At 38.8% G+C, this 18777-nt stretch overlaps 1 protein-coding gene across 1 annotated transcript in view; it reads right to left on the minus strand.

Moving 5' to 3' along the window:
* Positions 1-18777, minus strand: part of VWF (von Willebrand factor) — a 118944-nt gene that overhangs the window by 30755 nt on the left and 69412 nt on the right. The window contains exons 31-36 of the mRNA XM_041426849.1: positions 11829-11972; positions 10529-10693; positions 8215-8258; positions 4412-4589; positions 1338-1558; positions 227-419 (exon numbers count right to left, since the gene is read on the minus strand). Of these exons, the coding sequence (XP_041282783.1) occupies positions 227-419; positions 1338-1558; positions 4412-4589; positions 8215-8258; positions 10529-10693; positions 11829-11972 (945 nt within the window). The remainder of the gene's footprint in view (positions 1-226; positions 420-1337; positions 1559-4411; positions 4590-8214; positions 8259-10528; positions 10694-11828; positions 11973-18777) is intronic.

The following is an 18777-nucleotide window of genomic DNA, read 5'->3' on the forward strand; positions in this document are numbered from 1 at the left end:
AGAAAGCTGTCTCTTCTGTTCTTTCTAAAGTATTACTGGGCATCAGTGAGCTATTACATCGGGGATGAGAATAGAAAAACTAACACAGATAGCCAGTACTCCCCCAGAAGTGTGGGACCAGTTCACCCAGAGAGTTTACAGACTTGGAGATTCACAAATTGCAATAAATAAATACAAGTTCAAGCCTGAATAGGAAGCTGTTAAAAGTACTAACTTTCAAACTTACCACAAAGCCCTTTCGTTCCTGAAGAAAAGCTCTTTGAATTAAGTCTAAGAATAAATTCATTGTTTCTTGGAGTAAATGTGAGATTATGTCCAAGAAGAGAGAACTTGATTTCATGCATTATTTCTCCATAGGCAGTGATTTCAAACAAGCTGCTGGAATAGGGGATAAGAACCCTTTCACCATTAACAGTCACCTGTTTAAAAAAAAAAGGTGAGGTTGTCACGTCAGTTTTGGCAAGCAGTTACAAATCAACCCAATTTTACAGTTGAAGCACATTTTGACTTGACAAATACCTGAAGATCCAACCGAATCTGGTCATAAGAAACAATTTTGCCAGCTGAAGGTTTCTATTGAGTCTAAAGACATACAGAAATACTTGACCTTCCTGTGAATTACGTGAACAACTCTTCCAACATTTTCCTATATAAGCACACTCTTTGAGCATCACATGATTACAGACTAACAACCTCATGCTACCAGGTTCAAATGATGTCTCAGTGGAAGTCAAGGCTGTCCAGCACCATGCAGAACTTGGTGTAAGTGTTTTGGTCCACTCTGTTTTGCTGCATGAGTCAGAAGAGATCATTTTGGCAAGTTGGCCAACACCTGTATGTCTGAGCAGCCAGAGGCTGAAAAACTGGTTGAGTTTGAATATTCTCTGCCTATGAAACAGATGTAATGCATACTAAGCTACCCCTTCTAATGCTGAGGTCCAGTTGCACACAAGGTGAGAAGCAACTCCCTTCAGCTGGTCAGTCAGGCACAGCTCTGTGATGGACAGAGCACCCTCCCATGGACCAAACATAGCGTGAGGGACCAAAAGAGGGGAATCAGAGTGCAGTATGTCCTGTCTGTAATCCTGCTTTTCTGGCAGAAGTGTCAGGGACACATTTCCAAATCCCATATTCTTGACATTGGCACACCAACACAACAGGGAGAACAAAAGGAGAAACATGTCTAGCTCACTATGCAAACACTGATTGTATCATGAAATGGAGAAGAGATGTTAAAAACAGGCTGAAACCGGATCAAGAGATGAAATTTGTCCCCATAACCTGAATTCTGCAGCATGAACAGACAATAAACAGATGAATTCATGGTGTTTGCTTACGGCCATATCACTGAAGAGCTGCACTGCCACACCACGATGCTTCACTTCGATGGAGTCCATACAGTTCATCCTGGGTGCTGCTCTGCAGGGCCCTTCATGGAGCAGGACTTCAACATCATGATGCAAGTCTTGAAATAAGGTGTAGGAGCAGTTGCCAGTCAGCTTAAAATTCAGCCCATCAAAAGTGACGATATGTTGAGATGAACTTCCTATGCAGACGCCTGAAAACAAACAGCAATAACAACAAAAAAAACATGTAAAAACATTTAAATTTTACTGTTTCTTCACAGCTGTTGTGGCCATGGGGAACCAACTAATTGGGAAAGAGAGGAAGGTAATGAATTGCAAATGGTACAGCAAACATTGACAAGAAATGCTGGTAAATACTTCATCAGACGTGGAGGTTTTTTGCAATATCTTTGTCTGGGAACAATAAGTATTATAAAAGATTTGTATAAACTTGTAAAAAATCCCTTTGCCTAAAACTTATTCACATTCAATATGATTTAGTAATAAATTTTATGTAAAAATTAAACAGGGAAAATCCCTTTACTGTTTGTAGAAAGACTAACACACTGTTTAACCTTTGCATTGCATGATATTCTGTACAGTGTTACATTTGGTACCAAATAACACTATTTTACCCTCATCGACATGTCACAAGTTGATACCCAGGGACTTTGTTTTTCAGACAGGAAACAGGAAAACTGCAGAGAAATAATATGCACAGGATAAACCAATGGCAAGCTGATAGCTCAGTGTCCTGGCCATTGGGTTATAAACACTTTCTTGTCTTCAAAAACTGGAAATCCCACAAGAACAAAAACAAAACCTGATGTTTCTGGCTCATATATTTTCAAATCTCTTCGTTAAAGGATAATAAGGACAATAAAATCAATGCCAGCAAAACACGTAAGGGGGAAACTTACTATTGTTAATAATTCAGTACTTTGCTTCTAGCTGAGAATACTCTTTTTCCTATTCAGTGACCTTCAAATTTAATTTCCCAGGAAAGGGAGGGAGGGAGGGAGGCCTTTGGAGCACTGGAGCATCTTCAGATATTTTACCATAAATGCTTATAAAGTTCATGTATAAATAACAATGAAATGAATTAGCCATAAAACCACATTTTTCAATCTTTACTGGTTCATGAACATTAAAAAAAAAATTAAGGATACTGGGAATCCTTTTACATTTCTCATAGGTTTCTGTAGCACAAAATGCACTAGTGTGATCCGTTTCAAAGTAGTCTAAGAGCACACAACAGCCATGAATCACACTGCAAATCATGCTGCTGTAAAATTGATAACTAGTTCAGCAAGCAAGCGCCTTTGCAATGTAACTCCTGAACTATCCTCAGAACTCAGATGACCTAAGAACACTTTTTCAAGGACTTCCTCTTTGCAGAAGCATTTGTCCTATCATCCACACTGTCAAGCCATGGCTGGAAATTGTGTTTTAGCTCTCTGAACTAGTGAATCATGAGTCAATTTAGCAGCATTTTCATGGGTGCCAGACCAGCCTCCTTCCATAACAACAGAGGTGCTGTCTCACACTGAGCTCCTACTCAGCACCTCCTCTGCTATGCCCATCTCTGCTTTTCTGATTGCTGAGAGTTTTGTTTCACACAGCATCAGAATCTGCCTTTTCAGCTGCTACAGATGTTGCTTTAGTAGGCACAGAATCGCAGTGGTTGCACTGAGCAGTCATTAAAAGAGGACTTGACCCATGGGGGGTTTTAATCAGCTTGGGGGGGGGGTGGTTGGCGGATTATATGTGCCCTCCTCCTGCGAAATGAAAACTACCTACTTTTCCCTCACAAGGTGGACAACCTCAGGGAAAAAAAAATTGGAGTATCATGGCTCATTAAATTCATAAAGAGATAAACAGTTCTTAGCTCATCTTAACTCAAGTGACCTATAGGGCTTTTCCTGATAATCAGCTAACAGCTTGAAAAGTTATTTTCATTTATTCCTTTCAGAGGGTTTTTTATGAAGGTATGTCTTGCATGCCAAAAGTAATGCCCTTGTGTTGCTAGCTATGTGTTTAGGATCAAGAAATTTAATAAAGATGCACTTCTTAAGGGTAGGTATCACTAAGACTATCTTTTAAACATCTTCAGATGGATAGTCATAAGTATTTTAGATATTTCTACTTTTTCAAAATCCTTGTAGCAAACCAGAAATTTTAGATGTTAGATTTAAAGTGTTAAGCATTTAGATCATCAAATATACTTTTAGGAAATGCCAAAACAATGGGTGTAAAAAAATGTTGTATGCCTAAGAGCTCAGGGATCAAAATCCAGCTATGAGCTTTGGTATTTCAAGCAGTGTGTGGAAGAAATTGTACTTAAATCAGCCAGCTCAGCAGAGGACATTTTAAATTGAGATTATATGTTGCGAAGAGGAGGTGTGTATATATATATATAGGATTCTGATCTAATAAGTATGCATATGAATTTACATTCAAATCCACTTATGCTTCAATAAATAGATCACCAGCCTCAGGGCTGCATCCCTCTAACCCTGTAAATGTGAGTGGATGCACTTAATTCCTGTTCCTGTCATCCCAGCCCAGGCACCAATCACACAGCATTCAGCCTTTCTGCTCAGACACTCCGTGTGAAGTTATCTGGCTGCAGGGAGACTTTCATGTTGATGTCTTTGTACTACACCTGCTTGATTGAGGGCAGGCCAAACCCTTAAGCCCTGAGATGGACCAAGAATCCATTGCTTGCTTACAGCTTGCCGAGGTAAATTCCTGGTTTCTCCTATACATCTTCCTTCCCAGCTCACACAGTTTTGGAAATGGAGTATGAGATTCCCTGATAAAACTGTCACTCTGCTAATGCAAAAAATCAGTGGCCCTGAACCTGCAAGTAGCATTAGGCATTCCAGCATCAGTTAGGCTCTTACACTCCTAATTATTTGCTTAAATGGCTGTATAACAATTAAACAGCAATTCCCCCACCCTGGTCACCTTTGAAGTGGCTGAGAAGCTCCACTCAGCATTACATTTGTGGTCAAACATTTCAGGTGATAGGGAGGGAGAGGCATCCATGGACAGATACTCACATGGGCACATCCATCGGCAGCCGCAAGTTTCCTCCACCTTAACAGCAGGAAGGCTGCTGTGACACGCAGGTTTTGGCATCCTCTCACAGTTGATGTGGTGACTCTCCAGAACTGTGTAATCTCCTGGGAAGCAGGTCACAGTGTGGCACTGGTCTGGTAATGTCCATTTATCACCAGGCTAGAGAGGGAAACACAGATATGCAACAATTAAAACCAAAAATGCAAAATTTGGCTGATGTCATGGAACTACAGCCACAAAATGAAGTGACCCTGACAGCAGTGCTACTCACATTAGTCTTGGAAAAATAAATAATGGAATGCGCTGTATTAAAGACTTCATGAGGATGAGAAAGTTTAAATTAGAAACACTAAGAAGCAGGCTGAAATTCCAAGCTAAAGACAACAGTCTACAATAGGAGACATTTTGTTCCAACCACCTATAGTTAGAGCTTGGCCATCCTACAACATGCATGGAGAGCAGAGTAACAAAGAATTCCCCTCAGCTTTACTTTAAATTTCAAATCCTTTACTTTTCATAAGTCACAGATGGTCAGAGCACAGCAGGAATTTCTATTTGTTCCAAACTAGGAAAGTGTGGAATATTGCAGTTATTTTGTCAACAACTCTGAAACTTTAAAACAGCTCCTTTCTTCCCAAAGGGAAATTGTTCCTATACCAGATCAGTGTTATTACATGTGCATAATGGATTTCTAGATCTAAAGAACTGAATGTAAAATATATTCCTGTTTTCTAAAGGACAGTCTGAATTTTAAGGCACCAGGATTATGTACTAATAAATGACAGAGAAATAGATGTGCAGTGTCTCAAGATGCCTATCTGCAGAAAGCTAAGCTCTCTGGCCCCAGTCCTACAGAGCTCTGAAGTCCATAAGTAGGCTGAATGAGTTTTGAAACAGCATTCATCCCTGAAGTGGCATTCCCAGGAATACCCCCAAAATGTGAGAAACAACATTTCTCAGAGTTCTCTCCACAGATGTAAGTCCAGAAACACCAGTACAAGTGAATGGGTGCTTCTGTGAGCTGGGTAACATTCCTTGATATGCGCAAGCAGAAATGTGTGGAAGAGAATTGATACTGGGTATGGACATCTCCCATCCTGTCCATCACAGTTAACCATCATTCCCATAGAAGAGAAGAAAAAAGGGATGAAAATACCTAGGTAACAACATCATTCACAGATAATTCTTGTAATTAGGAAAGTATTTCTCTGTATCTCTGAGCTACAGGATGCCATCAAGTCTAAACAAGAGCTGCCATATTTGCAGCCACAAAAAATTACATATTAAATACAGGTTAAATTACTGGACTTGTTTTATATGCTTCAGGACTTTAAGAAGGTAACTAAAAGTTACTTAATACTTTTTTCAGGCTTATGAGCCTAGAGAAGGCTGTGGAAAAGTAATAACAGGAGTTTTAAGGACAGCAAAAGTTTTTCTATAGGAAGAGATAGAATGCTTTTTAATTACACTTGTCTCTCCTACCAGCTGGAAGGGTACATATACAGCTGTGCAAGTCTGGCTTCCATAAATATTTAATTGGTTTTATTCACTCTTTAATAGGACATTCATTAGAAAACATCTAAGAGCTGGACAAGAAAAGCAAAGCACAAGATATTAAAAAAAAATTAAAAAAAAAAAAGTTGAGGGATTAAAAAACCCCAAGAATCCTAGTGTAGAGAAAACACAGGGACTAAATCCCAATTGATATGAAACTGCAGGAGCAAAAGCAGGACAGAAAGGAAAGCAAAATCAGGGTTTCTAAGCTGTGAAGGATAAGTCTGCCAGAACACTGCAGGAAGCCTCAGACTTCCTCTCTGAGGGAGCTCTGAACCTACAGACCTAGACATGCACACTCTGTGTCTTGCTGTGCATCTGCAGGAGAGAGACCCACGCATCTCAGCAGCTCCCTTGGGTGTTATCTCTTAGTTTAGATGAGGTTATTTGTTTGTTTGTCTCTTCTTTAAGCCAAGAGCTGAACAATACTAGAAAAGTGAGTGGTAATAGCTCAGGAACATAGGGTTTGCCACCTTAAACAGCCTAGAAATGCAAATTGCTCTACAGATCACTCCATGAGGAAATATCACTATTATAAGACAAAAACCTATACTTCTTTACCACCTTTATGCCTGCTTCTAAATTTCAAAACAAGACTAACAATGAAAATTAACTATGTAAAAAAATAACCAAAACCTAATTTATTGTCCTGATATTCTGCCAACTGTCAAATTAAAACATTACACCAGTGGTTCTTTACACAGCCTATGTTTGGCACTCCTGCAACCCCTTGCCACTGGACGTGGTGAGTACTAAAGACTTCCAAGGATTCAAAGAACAGCTGAACAAACTCACAGAGGACAAAACTATCAAGCATTAGCAAATACAAAAAGGTGTAACTTGCAGCTCAGGGTGTCCCTGAGTAACAAATTGTTTATGCCTAGGATAGTTCAGGGAATTTGTATACATATTTATTAACATTGCTTCCCTGACTCCTATTTTTGGCCACACTATAGAGGGGGTTGGATGAATTTTTGGCCTGATTCAGCACATTTGATCTGCTAGTAACAATGACCTTAGTCAAGAATATTCCTTCTACAGTCACTTCCAGGGTAGGGGTAATAACAAAACAAAACATGAAAAAGTAACAAATCATAATATTCCTAAAACTCATAGGATTTAGGCAGAGATTTTTGATCCTGAGAACTCAGATTTCCTTGCAAACTGCAGGAGATCAGTTCCCACAATCTCCAGGTGCATGACAGACATCCCAGTTGGGGAGCTGAGCCTTCTGCAAGAATTCTCTGAGCAACACCTGAAAGATTATGAAGCTGATGTAAAAGCCTGTGTTTTCTGAATCAGGGAGTTTAGTTTTTGTTTGTTGTGGGTTTTTTTTCTTAATTAGGCCAACTATGTAAAGCAGTTTTGATATATTTCCTGTGTTTAGGTAATTCATATTCACTTATTAGCCACACCCTTCCTTCACAGTCATATCTTCACAAGGGAAAAACCAAAGGAATATTTTTTATATACTGGAAATTCAAGATGAATCCTAGAGTAGAATTCATAACTGATCCCTACTAGAAAATATGGTACAAGCTTATGCTAATATTTTTAAATGCATGTAGTAGGATATACTCTGAAAAACCTTGGCATTTCACCTGAGATGAAGAATCTGAACCATTTAGAGCATCTGGAACACCAATTTCTTAGAGTGGGATCATTTTTGAGAGCTCAGACAAGCTTACTTACACTTCTGAGCATTTTCTCAGGATTAACGAGAACTTTTGCACAAACTCCAAGAAATTTTGATTTCTTTGCTAAAGAGATGATTGTACCTAGAGACCATCACACAATAATTATCTTCCTGTAAAATTGCAACAGGGACAAGGTATTTGAAATTTCAGCAGAAGGACAGTGGCTGGACAATGAGCTTGCCCATGCGCATGCACCTTTATTTGGCCATGTGTAACTGTCCCAGAAGTCTTCTCACCAAGAGATGAAAATGCATTTTTTGCTGTCAGGGAAGACAAACAATGTCACTGTTCTGCAGTGGTTCTGCACTGACTTCAATAACATTCAACACTCTGCAAGATGAGATAATGTTAGAAGAAGCCTCCTCTGTGTGCAAAGTTATCCCACCAGTTCAAAATCCAATATTTTCTTCTTCCAAAATAATTCTTGATATTGTCTGATGCTTTTTGTTTTAGGTTAACTGTGAAGATATTCATGTTCTTGCACAAACTTTGCAACTTAAAAGCCAGATGGCTAAAGCAGGCAATGCACTTACTCTCTTTTTGTTTCCATCCTCGTCTATGCATTCTCTGACCGGGTCTGAAAGAGAAGCAGACATCTTTTAGTCATTTCCTTATCAAGCCTTTTAAGTGATGATCACCAAAATACAGGTTGCTTACTTAAAAGCTTGATTTAAGCTGTGAGAAGTTTGGGGCTTTTTGTGCTACAGCTTGTGAATCCCTACCTGAAGGCTGTAGGCATTTGTCCAAAGAGCACAAGAACAAGTCACAGAAGGCATAAACAATGACCATGGTCCCAAAACACTCCATGAGCAGTAACTGGGCTGCAATTCTACAGCACTTCTTGTACAGCCACAGCTCTGGCCAGATGGTGCTTAAAGGATGAGCATGGCTTTGGCTCTGAGGCACAGTCCAGCCTTACCTCAGAGTCTTGTGATCCATTGAGAACATTCCTGGGAATTAGCAGGTAATGACAATTTCCACACTCACATTTATTAAATGCAGGAAGATCAATACAGCATAACTACACAAATAGCTGTAATAAGAACACCCAAATTCAGTTTCCTTACATTTAGTCATGACTGTAATGAGCATTTTTTTCACATAATCAGTTAAAGAGTCACAGGGTACACACTGAATTGCAGCTTCTATGTTTGTGTTCTTTCACTACACACCTAAAGATATTTTGGAAGCAATTTCATCTTTGTACTATGGCATGACAAATTCTCTAGGCTATTAAGACCCTGACTAGCAAATTCATTGTAGAATACTAGACTATGCTATCCTATATACACTCTCTGCTCTGTCTTTTCCAGGATAAGTAATGTATTTTGAAATCATTTAGGAACTCTTTAAAATCTTTTTTTAATGGTATTATTTTTGGTACACTTCCATACAAAAGGCAAGACTCCCTCTACATGAGAAATTCAACTGTATGAGTCTAGAGGGGAAAATTATGCTTTACAGATTGTATGAAATTTATATAAGACAAAAAAAATCCAAACAAAAAATCAATCCCCATCAAAAAAAAGAAAATTATATCATTTTTCACCCCCTATCAAAGTCTTCACCATCAGCAAAAGAGAGGGCTAAATTTCTCAGATTTTACATGTTGAAGGTGTCTATAGTTCAAGACTGTCTATAGTTCAACAGCTTTTTAAGCTGTTGGAAAAGCCTTCATAAAAAATACAAAGCTTTCACCCCTGGTACTGATAGGTTACAGCACAGATTGCAGTAAGAAAATAAACTACTGGTTCCAAATTCTTGCTCCCCATCCCAAATCTTGGATCAATGTAATTTACAGCAAGAAAAATCACATGTTTTACAGTGTGAAGAGAGGAAATGCATCTTTCAAAGTTTATTTTAAAAGAGAGGAAAGAAAATGGCAGCTGTTTAAATCTAGAAAATGGCAGCTGTTTGATGCTCTGGAGAGATTTTAAAATGCCAGAAGTGATCCCAGCGGAGGCTGATCGGATATCTCCAAGCTGGACTGTGAACACTCTGCAACTTCCTCATTCTCAGAGGTCCTTGGCTCCACAAAAAAAAAAAAAAAGTCCATTTGCTGTAGTGGAGATGTAACTAAGCCCTCATAATGCTGGCAAAAACCTGTGCAATGACTAACACCACGAGGCAGTGGCTTGTGGTGAGAACATGTGGATGTTATTGGAACAGGAATAATAACAGTGAGATGAGGGATAAATATCTATATCTAGACCAAGGAGGTAAAGAAGTAAAATCCTGGTCAGTGTTGGAGCAAGGTTCCTTAGAGGAGTGTTGTCATTTACAAATAAATGACTGCTTATTTTTACACTTTTTTTCCCCAGTATCTGTTTCCCTGGGAAAGGAAATTCTTTATTATATTTCTTTTTGCCTTCTATTTTGGCTGAATTTTCTCTAGACATACACATAACAATATCTGAAAAACACAACTTGAAATCTTTGCTCACAACATTTCTGAAACTTCTGAAACATGCCCCATTCATTCACTACAGCTTCAACTTTCCTGGTGTCCTTCAGTTAGTGACCAGTCCTGAGTACTGATTATCAAGATTTTTATCAAGATTGATTTTTATTAAGATGCTAGCTTGAAAGTTCAGGCCTAACCAGTTCTACAAACCTTGCTGGAATTGAGCTAACTGGAATAGCAGCTGGATACATATTTAAAGGACTCAAATTTGGTTTCATGCCTAACTGATGAAGGTGGTCTAGGTCAGCATTTGTGATGGTTGTCAGTGGCACATTCACAACAGAGCATCTGATTGCCTTCTCATACCAAGAAAACTCATCCTGGTTTTGCATTTCAATTTTTGTGTTATGCTCCAGACACAAGATCATGACTTTCAGACTTACCCATGCACACTTTTTTGATAAATTCACTATTCAATGTGATCATAGTGGATAAGTCTTCAAAATTCTGGAGCTTCATGATTCTGTTAGCAGCAGATGACCCAGCCAAAGTCCTTAGCTGCCCTTCATCATATCTGTTCCCAACAGCAACTGGGAACAGGGATACTCCTAGGAAAAGAGAAGGAAGGGTTTGAAATAGGCAAGGCACAGGAGAAAATCATTGTGTATGGACATGGAGTGTTCATTCCTGGAAGTATTTAAAGGATGTGGCACTTGGCAGTGCTGGGTTAGTGGTTGGACATGATCATCTTAAAGGTCTTTTCCAACCTAAAAATGACATCATTTTTATTTTTTCATTTGCTTCTAAAAAAAATAGAACTGGGAAGTTTTTCTCCAACACTTAATTTTCATGTGTTACTTGCATCATTCCCCCCACACTGGCTAAAGGCAACTAAGGGCTGAAATGGTGCTGCTCTAATCACACTGTTAGCTAAGATGAGCTCTATTAGTCCCAAGCATAATAAGATCATTCATGGGCAACAAAACGCAGCTGCAGACTTAATGACATCTTCACTCTTTTTAAATGAAAAAAAAAATAATAATAATCTCAACATGCTGTTTTCTTTCTTCAGTTACACAGCAACAATTGGATTATTTTCAAACCATTTAATTAAAAATAACAGTTGATAGTTGTTACACAGTCCATGCCTTATTCAATAACTCCCAGAGCAACCTTCAACCAAAGTCAAAGTTCCTCAGATGAACACCTGAGGAACCAGGGATACTGCAAGAACAGCCAGAAAACTTGAAAAATCATCAGGCAGCACATTGATAGCAGAAGTATATTCCTGTAGAGATGAGTGAAGAATCTGATCAAAACCTCTAATTATTATTATTATTATCATTATTATCTTTATGATTATGATGATTATTTTTATTTATCATCATTATTATTACTAGAGTGAACCTTTCAAGTTTCACTGTACTGCAACAGTACTGAATTGATGACATTAGACCACATTTCTGTTATCCCTATCTATCCACAGGATCTCAGAAAACAAGACACTACTAATTTGTGAGTCCTGGGGAAGCTGTCAGACTTAATTGCAGATTGGTCCTGAACTTCCCAGTACCTCAAAGGCATCTTCACGGGGCATGTTTTTTTCAGGTCTCAACACTACACACAGTAACTCCAGAACTTACATGAACACACCAGTGTCTTAATTTTCCATCTTTTGTTCTAGCTCATTACTTAAAAAGTAACAACTCTACTTATAAATAGTGACAGTGAAACGAGGTTTACTGTTCACTCTCGCAGAAAGGGCAGCAGCCTCCACAGGATCTTCTGAGCGTCCCGACACAATGACAATCGCGACCTTTGATGCGCTGGGTCTGCCCCCGTGGGATTCTGACATAGCATTTTGGACCACAAAATCAATAGCATTTCCTAGGAAGAAATGAAGAGAGAAATGAGAGATATAATAGAAAAGTCACAGGAGACCGCAGAACTAAATTTTATATTGTTTTAGTGTGTTACACTATTAGGTAATGAAAAATATTTATTCTTAAAGGACTCTTAATGTCTGATTTATTGCAGCTACATGAAAGATCTCAGCTATTAAAAATCTTCCAGTATTTATTAAGACATCCAAACACAGGAGGACCATCATTAGTTCCATACACAGACTATCCCAGTCTCCGCAGTGATAGGAATTTTTTTCCCTTTCCTTAGCCACGATAACAAAGTCACGCTCCTCATTTAAGCAGTTACCTTTCCCAGAAGTATTGCCAGCCCTAAAGGATAGAAGACATTGTGGGGTTTAAATTCCTGCTTTGAACTGCCGAGCAACACTGACATCCAGTGGCGAGCTGATCCACAGCTTGGCATCATTCTGAGCTGTTCACACAAGTTGTTGTGACTCCTATAAAAGATCTTAGTGCTTCCCTAATTAGTGCTTCCCTAATTAGTGCTTCCCTAATTTCATCGACTTTCCCTAAGGGTGTGAAAAACCTATCTTGCCTCCACACTACCAGCAACCTTTCTGAAATTTAAACCCTAAAATCCATGACACAACCAAGTGATCCTTATTAAAATAAAAACTAAACAAAAAAACCACACCAAACCCCACAAAAATGTCTTAAGCAACCTTTCTGAAATTTAAACTCTGTGTAATCCATTACACAACCAAGTGATCCTTATTAAAATAAAAACTAAACAAAAAAACCACACCAAACCCCACAAAAATGTCTTTCTTGAAAAGAAATTCTACCTGAGTTACCAAATCATAAACTAGCTTAAAAAGGAAGCTGCTGACCATTCATTTTACATCTGTGAACACTCAGGCAAATTTTGTTGATAATTATGACCTCAGCAAAAGAGCACTTTGTTAGTACTTGCATTTAGACATGTATTTGCACAAATATTTACACTGGGAATCATGATATGCAGCTTTCTTAAAAGCTCCTTTGGGCTTGGAAGTTATCAGGTCAGGAAGTAGAAATGAAACCAGGTGACTGATGTGACATTCAGGGCAAACAGTGACTGGTGAACAATAAACACTTGAAAGAGTATTTCCTCTGAGTAATCTGCAATAACTGTGGAGCAAAAATAGGTTTGCCTGAGGAATTCACTGTACAATTTATAATAACAAATGCATTTGTAAAACACTGGAAGTCAGCCTGTAGATAATTCACCAGCACATCTTAGCACACCTGAACACTTTGTACTTGATGTCTTCTTGCACCATGTAACCCACACCTTTTCAGTGATAGAAGCAAAAACCCTTTTCCCAAGCTGCTGCAAGCATGGACAAACTTCAGGAATCTCACTCAGCACATTGATTATTGATAAGAAGTGGAGAACTGGGATTGTTCAGCTTGGAGAAGGCTCCAGGGAGACTTCACTGCAGCCTTACAGTATTTAAAGGGAGCTTATAAAAAAGAATGAGAGCAACTTATTATAGTGGTAGGTAGATATAGGACAAGAGGACAAGTTTTAAATTAAAAGAGGAGAGATTTAAACTTGATGTGATGAAGAACTTTTTTACTCAGAGGGTCCTGAGGCACCAGTGGAAAAGGCTGCCCTGGGAAGTTATGGCTGCCCCATCCCTGGAAGTGTCCAAGGCCAGGATGGATGGGGCTCTGAGCAACCTGGGATAGTGTAAGGGGTCCCTGCCTATGGCAGGGGGCTGGAACTAGATGACCTTTGAGGTCACTTCCAACCCAAACTATTCAGTGATTCTGTACCATGGCAACAGCAGTTGGATATCCAGTGAAAACCTTGAAATTTTGGATGTTTTTCTACTTGCAACAAAACACATTTTGAAAAACCATTATTTGTTGGGTGATGGTGATTCCATTTCACAAACTACTGTTCCCGACCACAAAAAAATAACTAACCTCAGCCATTAACTCATGTCCTACACAGCTTTCCCACAATCCTTTCTACAAATAGTTTTGTGTCTGTCAAGGTAAATGTTAGAATGCCACATTAGCTAGAAATAACTAAGGATAAAACAAAATACAGCAAATAAATCTCACGATATTCAAAATCCCTGAGATTGCTCTAGGATGGTCACTGTGCCAGAAGATTGACTCATTTCCCACTGGTCCTACAATTACCAAAAAAAAAAGTATTTAACGTTCAAACATATTTTAGGTTAAACTTTTGCACAGTAAAAATCACAAATGATTTTTCATTCATTTGTGAAAAGTACTTGAAATTTCTTATTTGTTTTCCTTAATGACCCTTTGACTTTCGTGTGGTTGGTGTGGTCAGCAGCCAGTCCAGCTCCATTTTTCTTCTTCTCACATTAACTTTAAAAATGGTCAGAAACTCCATACATATTTGTAAACTAAAAAAAAAAATCCATTCTTTTTATAATTTCTCATAAAGAAATCAAGTACTGTTGTATTAGAACCAGTGACTATTTCAAAGGCCCCAAAAGCAGTTACTCAATTTAATGCACGGAAAATTGGATTTAGCATAGTAAAAACTCTTTGGATTTCTCCCTGTATTTTTAAGCCAGTGCTGGAGAAAAGAGCCAGGTGTCTGAAGACATCATCAAATGAACATTTTCGTCCTGCTAGAGGGATTCAGAAAGTCATCATCCCAAGCTGGAAGGTGTCACTTCTCAGCTCTTAATCTCTCCATCTCACCACAGAGGGGAATAACAAATTCCTCAGAGGCCACAATAAAAACTATTCACTGCCAAAGTCAACCAACTTCAACATTTTCATACTGAGAGACCACAACACAACAAAAACCTGTCATTTTCATATCAGTAAAGCAAATATAAGTATTTACACTGAATTAAACAACACCGTGCACAAGGCTTTATTAAGACTGGAAAGAGGTTTCACAGCATGGAAACAAAGACAATCTCAGAATGGTTTGGGTTGGAAGGGACGTCAGAGATCATCCAGTTCCAGCTCCCCTGCCATGGGTAGGAACATATTCCTCTATCCCAGGTTGTTTTCAGCCATTTTAGCCGTTCCTTCAGCCCACCAAAGGTGGTAAGCCCCAGCAGCCTTCCAGCTCAGTCAGTAGGGTATGACTGCCACTCACTGGGCATGTCCAGGGAAAAAAATGTAAATAAATAAAAAGGGGAAAAAAAATCCAATTGAACCATACAGGCTGCTTTAGAAAGGACAGACCAATCATTCCAAGCACAGAACAGCATATTCTTCCCATCCTTCAGTGCTCATGTTTGGAATAATAATTAAATAATGACTATGAACATTTGATGCTGAAATTCTAAGTCAGGCTTTTTAAGAGGCTTTTTAAGAACCTTTTCCTGGTTGACTTGAGACCTGATGGATTTTCAATTTAGACTTGTATTCTGAAGTAACAACTCAGAATGGTTCACACAGAGGTTCCTGCAAGAACTACAAATTGACTAAATGGACATAAACAAGATTTAAGGACAAAAGACAATCTGTTGAATAGGGTTGGAGGTGTTTACTAGGAGTCTACAGGGAATTACACTAGATTCTGCCTTATTAAATAGTTTCATTAATGATTTGGATGGAAGAGTTAAAATGTGTAAAAAGTCATGTTAATCTGAATCAAAAATATTGGATTGGGAGCAATCATGGACATCATGGAATTAACTGAATGAGCACAAGGTGCCCCAGAAATATTTGAAAAATATCCAAGAAATAAAAATGAAGATTCATCCCAGAATTAGCCAATCTGGAACACACAGACATTTAATGTTTTGGTGGATGCCTCAGGGAAAGCAAAAACTTCCTAAGAGAAACCTTGGCAATTATTTTCTTTAATTTTGTCAGAAACAAGGAATGAAATGTAAAGCCCCTTGAGGGTCTCTAGAGTTGTGACAGACAGAGGGTTTCAATTAGATAGAGGCTCCTGCTGGGAACTTGTAATCTGTGCCTTAAGTGGCCTCAGTGGTTTCTCTAATATTTCTGCAGCATCTTGACCAAAAAAAAGTACCAAAAGAGATCTTAATCTCCCACTTTCAGAGTCCTGAAAGTAGCCTGGGAAAGACACAAAACAGGAATGGTTACTCAGAACTTGAAGTGATATAGAAACAGCCAGCACTGTCTGGATGGTCTAAGTATTCCAGACTGCAACTACTTAACCAAGGACTTGTCTAACCAGGAACAACTCCCCATGATGATAATCATAGAATCATAAAATCACAGAATGGTTTGGGTTGGAAGAGACCTTAAAGATTATTTCACTCCAAGCCCCCTGCCATGGGCAGGGACACCTCCCACTAGACCAGGTCCGTAATCCTGAAGCTGGTCTTTGTATTTTAATTTAGGCTCTTCACTTGGAATTGGGATTTTTCACTGAAAATAAAAGATTGTTTTCATTTTGAAACAAATCAGCTATTGAAAACTGATCCCACAGTGCTTTAAGTGGTCAGGTTTTGACACATGAATATTAATATTTTGTCATTAACATTGATTAACGTGACAGGGGGCAAATTCTGGAAATTCGACATAGAGTGCATCATTTGGGGAGAGATATGAATAAGGAAAAGTGCTATGGGGGGACCCTTGCTTCTAAAACCACAGTGGAGGTTTAGAAGACAGACATTTATACCTTCTTAATCCTGACAGCAAAGCTGAATGCTGCTAATCAAATATATTAATAACGATGGAAAGTTGGAGGAAGAGTACAAATTTAAGATTTTTTTTTTTCTTGGAGGGGGTAGGGGGGGGGAGTATTTCTTTCCTTAAAGATGCTTTTATACAGCTGAGCCACATAGAACATACTTCCTCCAAATTTTGAGGATGAGGCAGGAAAATGTCAGCCTAAATGAGTGACTTTTACTAGAACTATTAGGAAGCAAAATAATGTTTTTATAAAGTGGTAAGCAGTATTTACTGTAGGGATTGCTCAATATGCTCCCTGTGACTGTCTTAAACACCCACAAATACTGAACAGAGACACATTTATGTGATTCTCAGTTGTCTTGCACACATCACTTTAGTTAGTTTCCTTATTTTTTTTTTTTTTGGTTGTTTCTTATGTGAAGTTGTACACGATTTCATGATGTCTGAATAGCCCCAGAGTTGCTTCTTGATAGGTTACTTGAGCCAAAATTCATCTGATGTTACTGAATGGCCCCACTGCATAAGTATGGGAAAGATCTGTGGTATAAGCTGCTCTTTCTTGTTCTATTTATGCCCTCAGATACTCAGTAGTTTTTCATTATTTCTTATTACTAAAATCTCTGCTGGAGTTTCCTTATGGCTAAATAATGCAGGAAAGGGAATACTTTCTACAGTAAGACTTTTGCAGTGGTAGCAACAATTTCCCTCTGCACATGGAGTTTTTTGGACCAAAATAGCACAATTTGGACCAATAAAGATGGAATAAAGATTTCACTGAATTGTTCTTCTACCATTGGGCAGCCAGTGCAAATAAGAAGAAATAGCTCTGGTCTGATAGAAATTATATTTTTGATGGGTAAATTCAGATCAAAGCCTTTCAGCAAAGGCTAGAAAATATTTCCTAAGAAAATGCAGCATCCAGACTGGGGCCATCTACATTTGTCAAGCAGCCTCTGTGTTTCCAGAGGCCCGAGCACAGACAAAAGGGCCTGAGTGACCGTGCACTTCCCGGGAATGCTGTCTCCTGCACAGCCAACCACATTCACACACATCATGACTTCATTTGAGAGGAACTACTTCTACTCTATTCTACTTTCATTCATTATACCACATCCTCGATCACGATCTCTGAGCATTTTCCAATGAGACATAAACAGATCACTAATGAGGATGTCATGTGGCTGCCTCTCCCATTTCATTTCCCAAAGGCTATATTTGTTCTGTTTATCCTGCAGTTCCATGTGACTTTCTCTACACATTACATGGAAGGCTTCACAAAACTTATCTATTTGTATGCAACAATTCATCCCACAACAAGCCTACAGAAGTGTCATCAGCCATCTGGTATTTTTATTTCTCCAGGTTGAGAAAGCAATCAGGGCAATCCTCCTGTGAACTATGGAAGTCAGGTTTTATTTGGCACTTTTATGTACAAATAACTCTTCATAGTCCAAAGACCCCAAAAATCTGTGTATTCCTCAACCGTTACAGCACCCTGATGCTAGATGGCTGCCACAGTAAATGTGGCTCCAATCCAGAAGAACAAAATTCTCAGGGTATCTGGTGTAAGATGTTGTAGGAGATGCTGTTCTTTTTTTGCTGAACCCTGCAACTGATATTTGTGTGTGCACCAAGTTTCCACAGACCAGTGGGAAATCTGTTGTTTTAGCACATGAAAATTGAAGTGGACCTGCCTGTCTGGAACAGAAGAAAGTATTTCACAAGTAACTCTTCAGCTGAGGGGTTGCCTTAGGCAATCCTTGTTCTCTGCTCCCTGGCACCATCCCCAGTCTTGTGCCAGCCCAAGTCCCTGTGGAACCAGCACGCCAGCTTGGGTGAAGGAAGTGAACCACACAGAAATGTAACTCTTGTTTTGCTATTTTTCAACCAGATGGGCTACACTGGCTCAGCACAAACATCTGGTAAGGGCAGCCTATAAAGTCAGCATGAGCAGTCCTGCTCCTAAATGTCTAATCAACTAACCAGCACTGAAAGGTTAATGATAAAATTATTTACTTCTTAATTACATTTTGCTTGCTTGAAAGATAATGAATGCAAATCCTGAGCATTACTTCAAGGCTTCTTTCCAAAATACTTTAAAGACAAAGCATAATTTGTGTAACCTATGAATACATTTTAATAGAGAAAACTGAACCATAACAAAA

The sequence above is a fragment of the Onychostruthus taczanowskii genome, unplaced genomic scaffold (genome assembly GCF_017590055.1).
Source record: "Onychostruthus taczanowskii isolate IOZ18803 unplaced genomic scaffold, ASM1759005v1 scaffold95, whole genome shotgun sequence".
NCBI classification, from domain to species: domain Eukaryota; kingdom Metazoa; phylum Chordata; class Aves; order Passeriformes; family Passeridae; genus Onychostruthus; species Onychostruthus taczanowskii.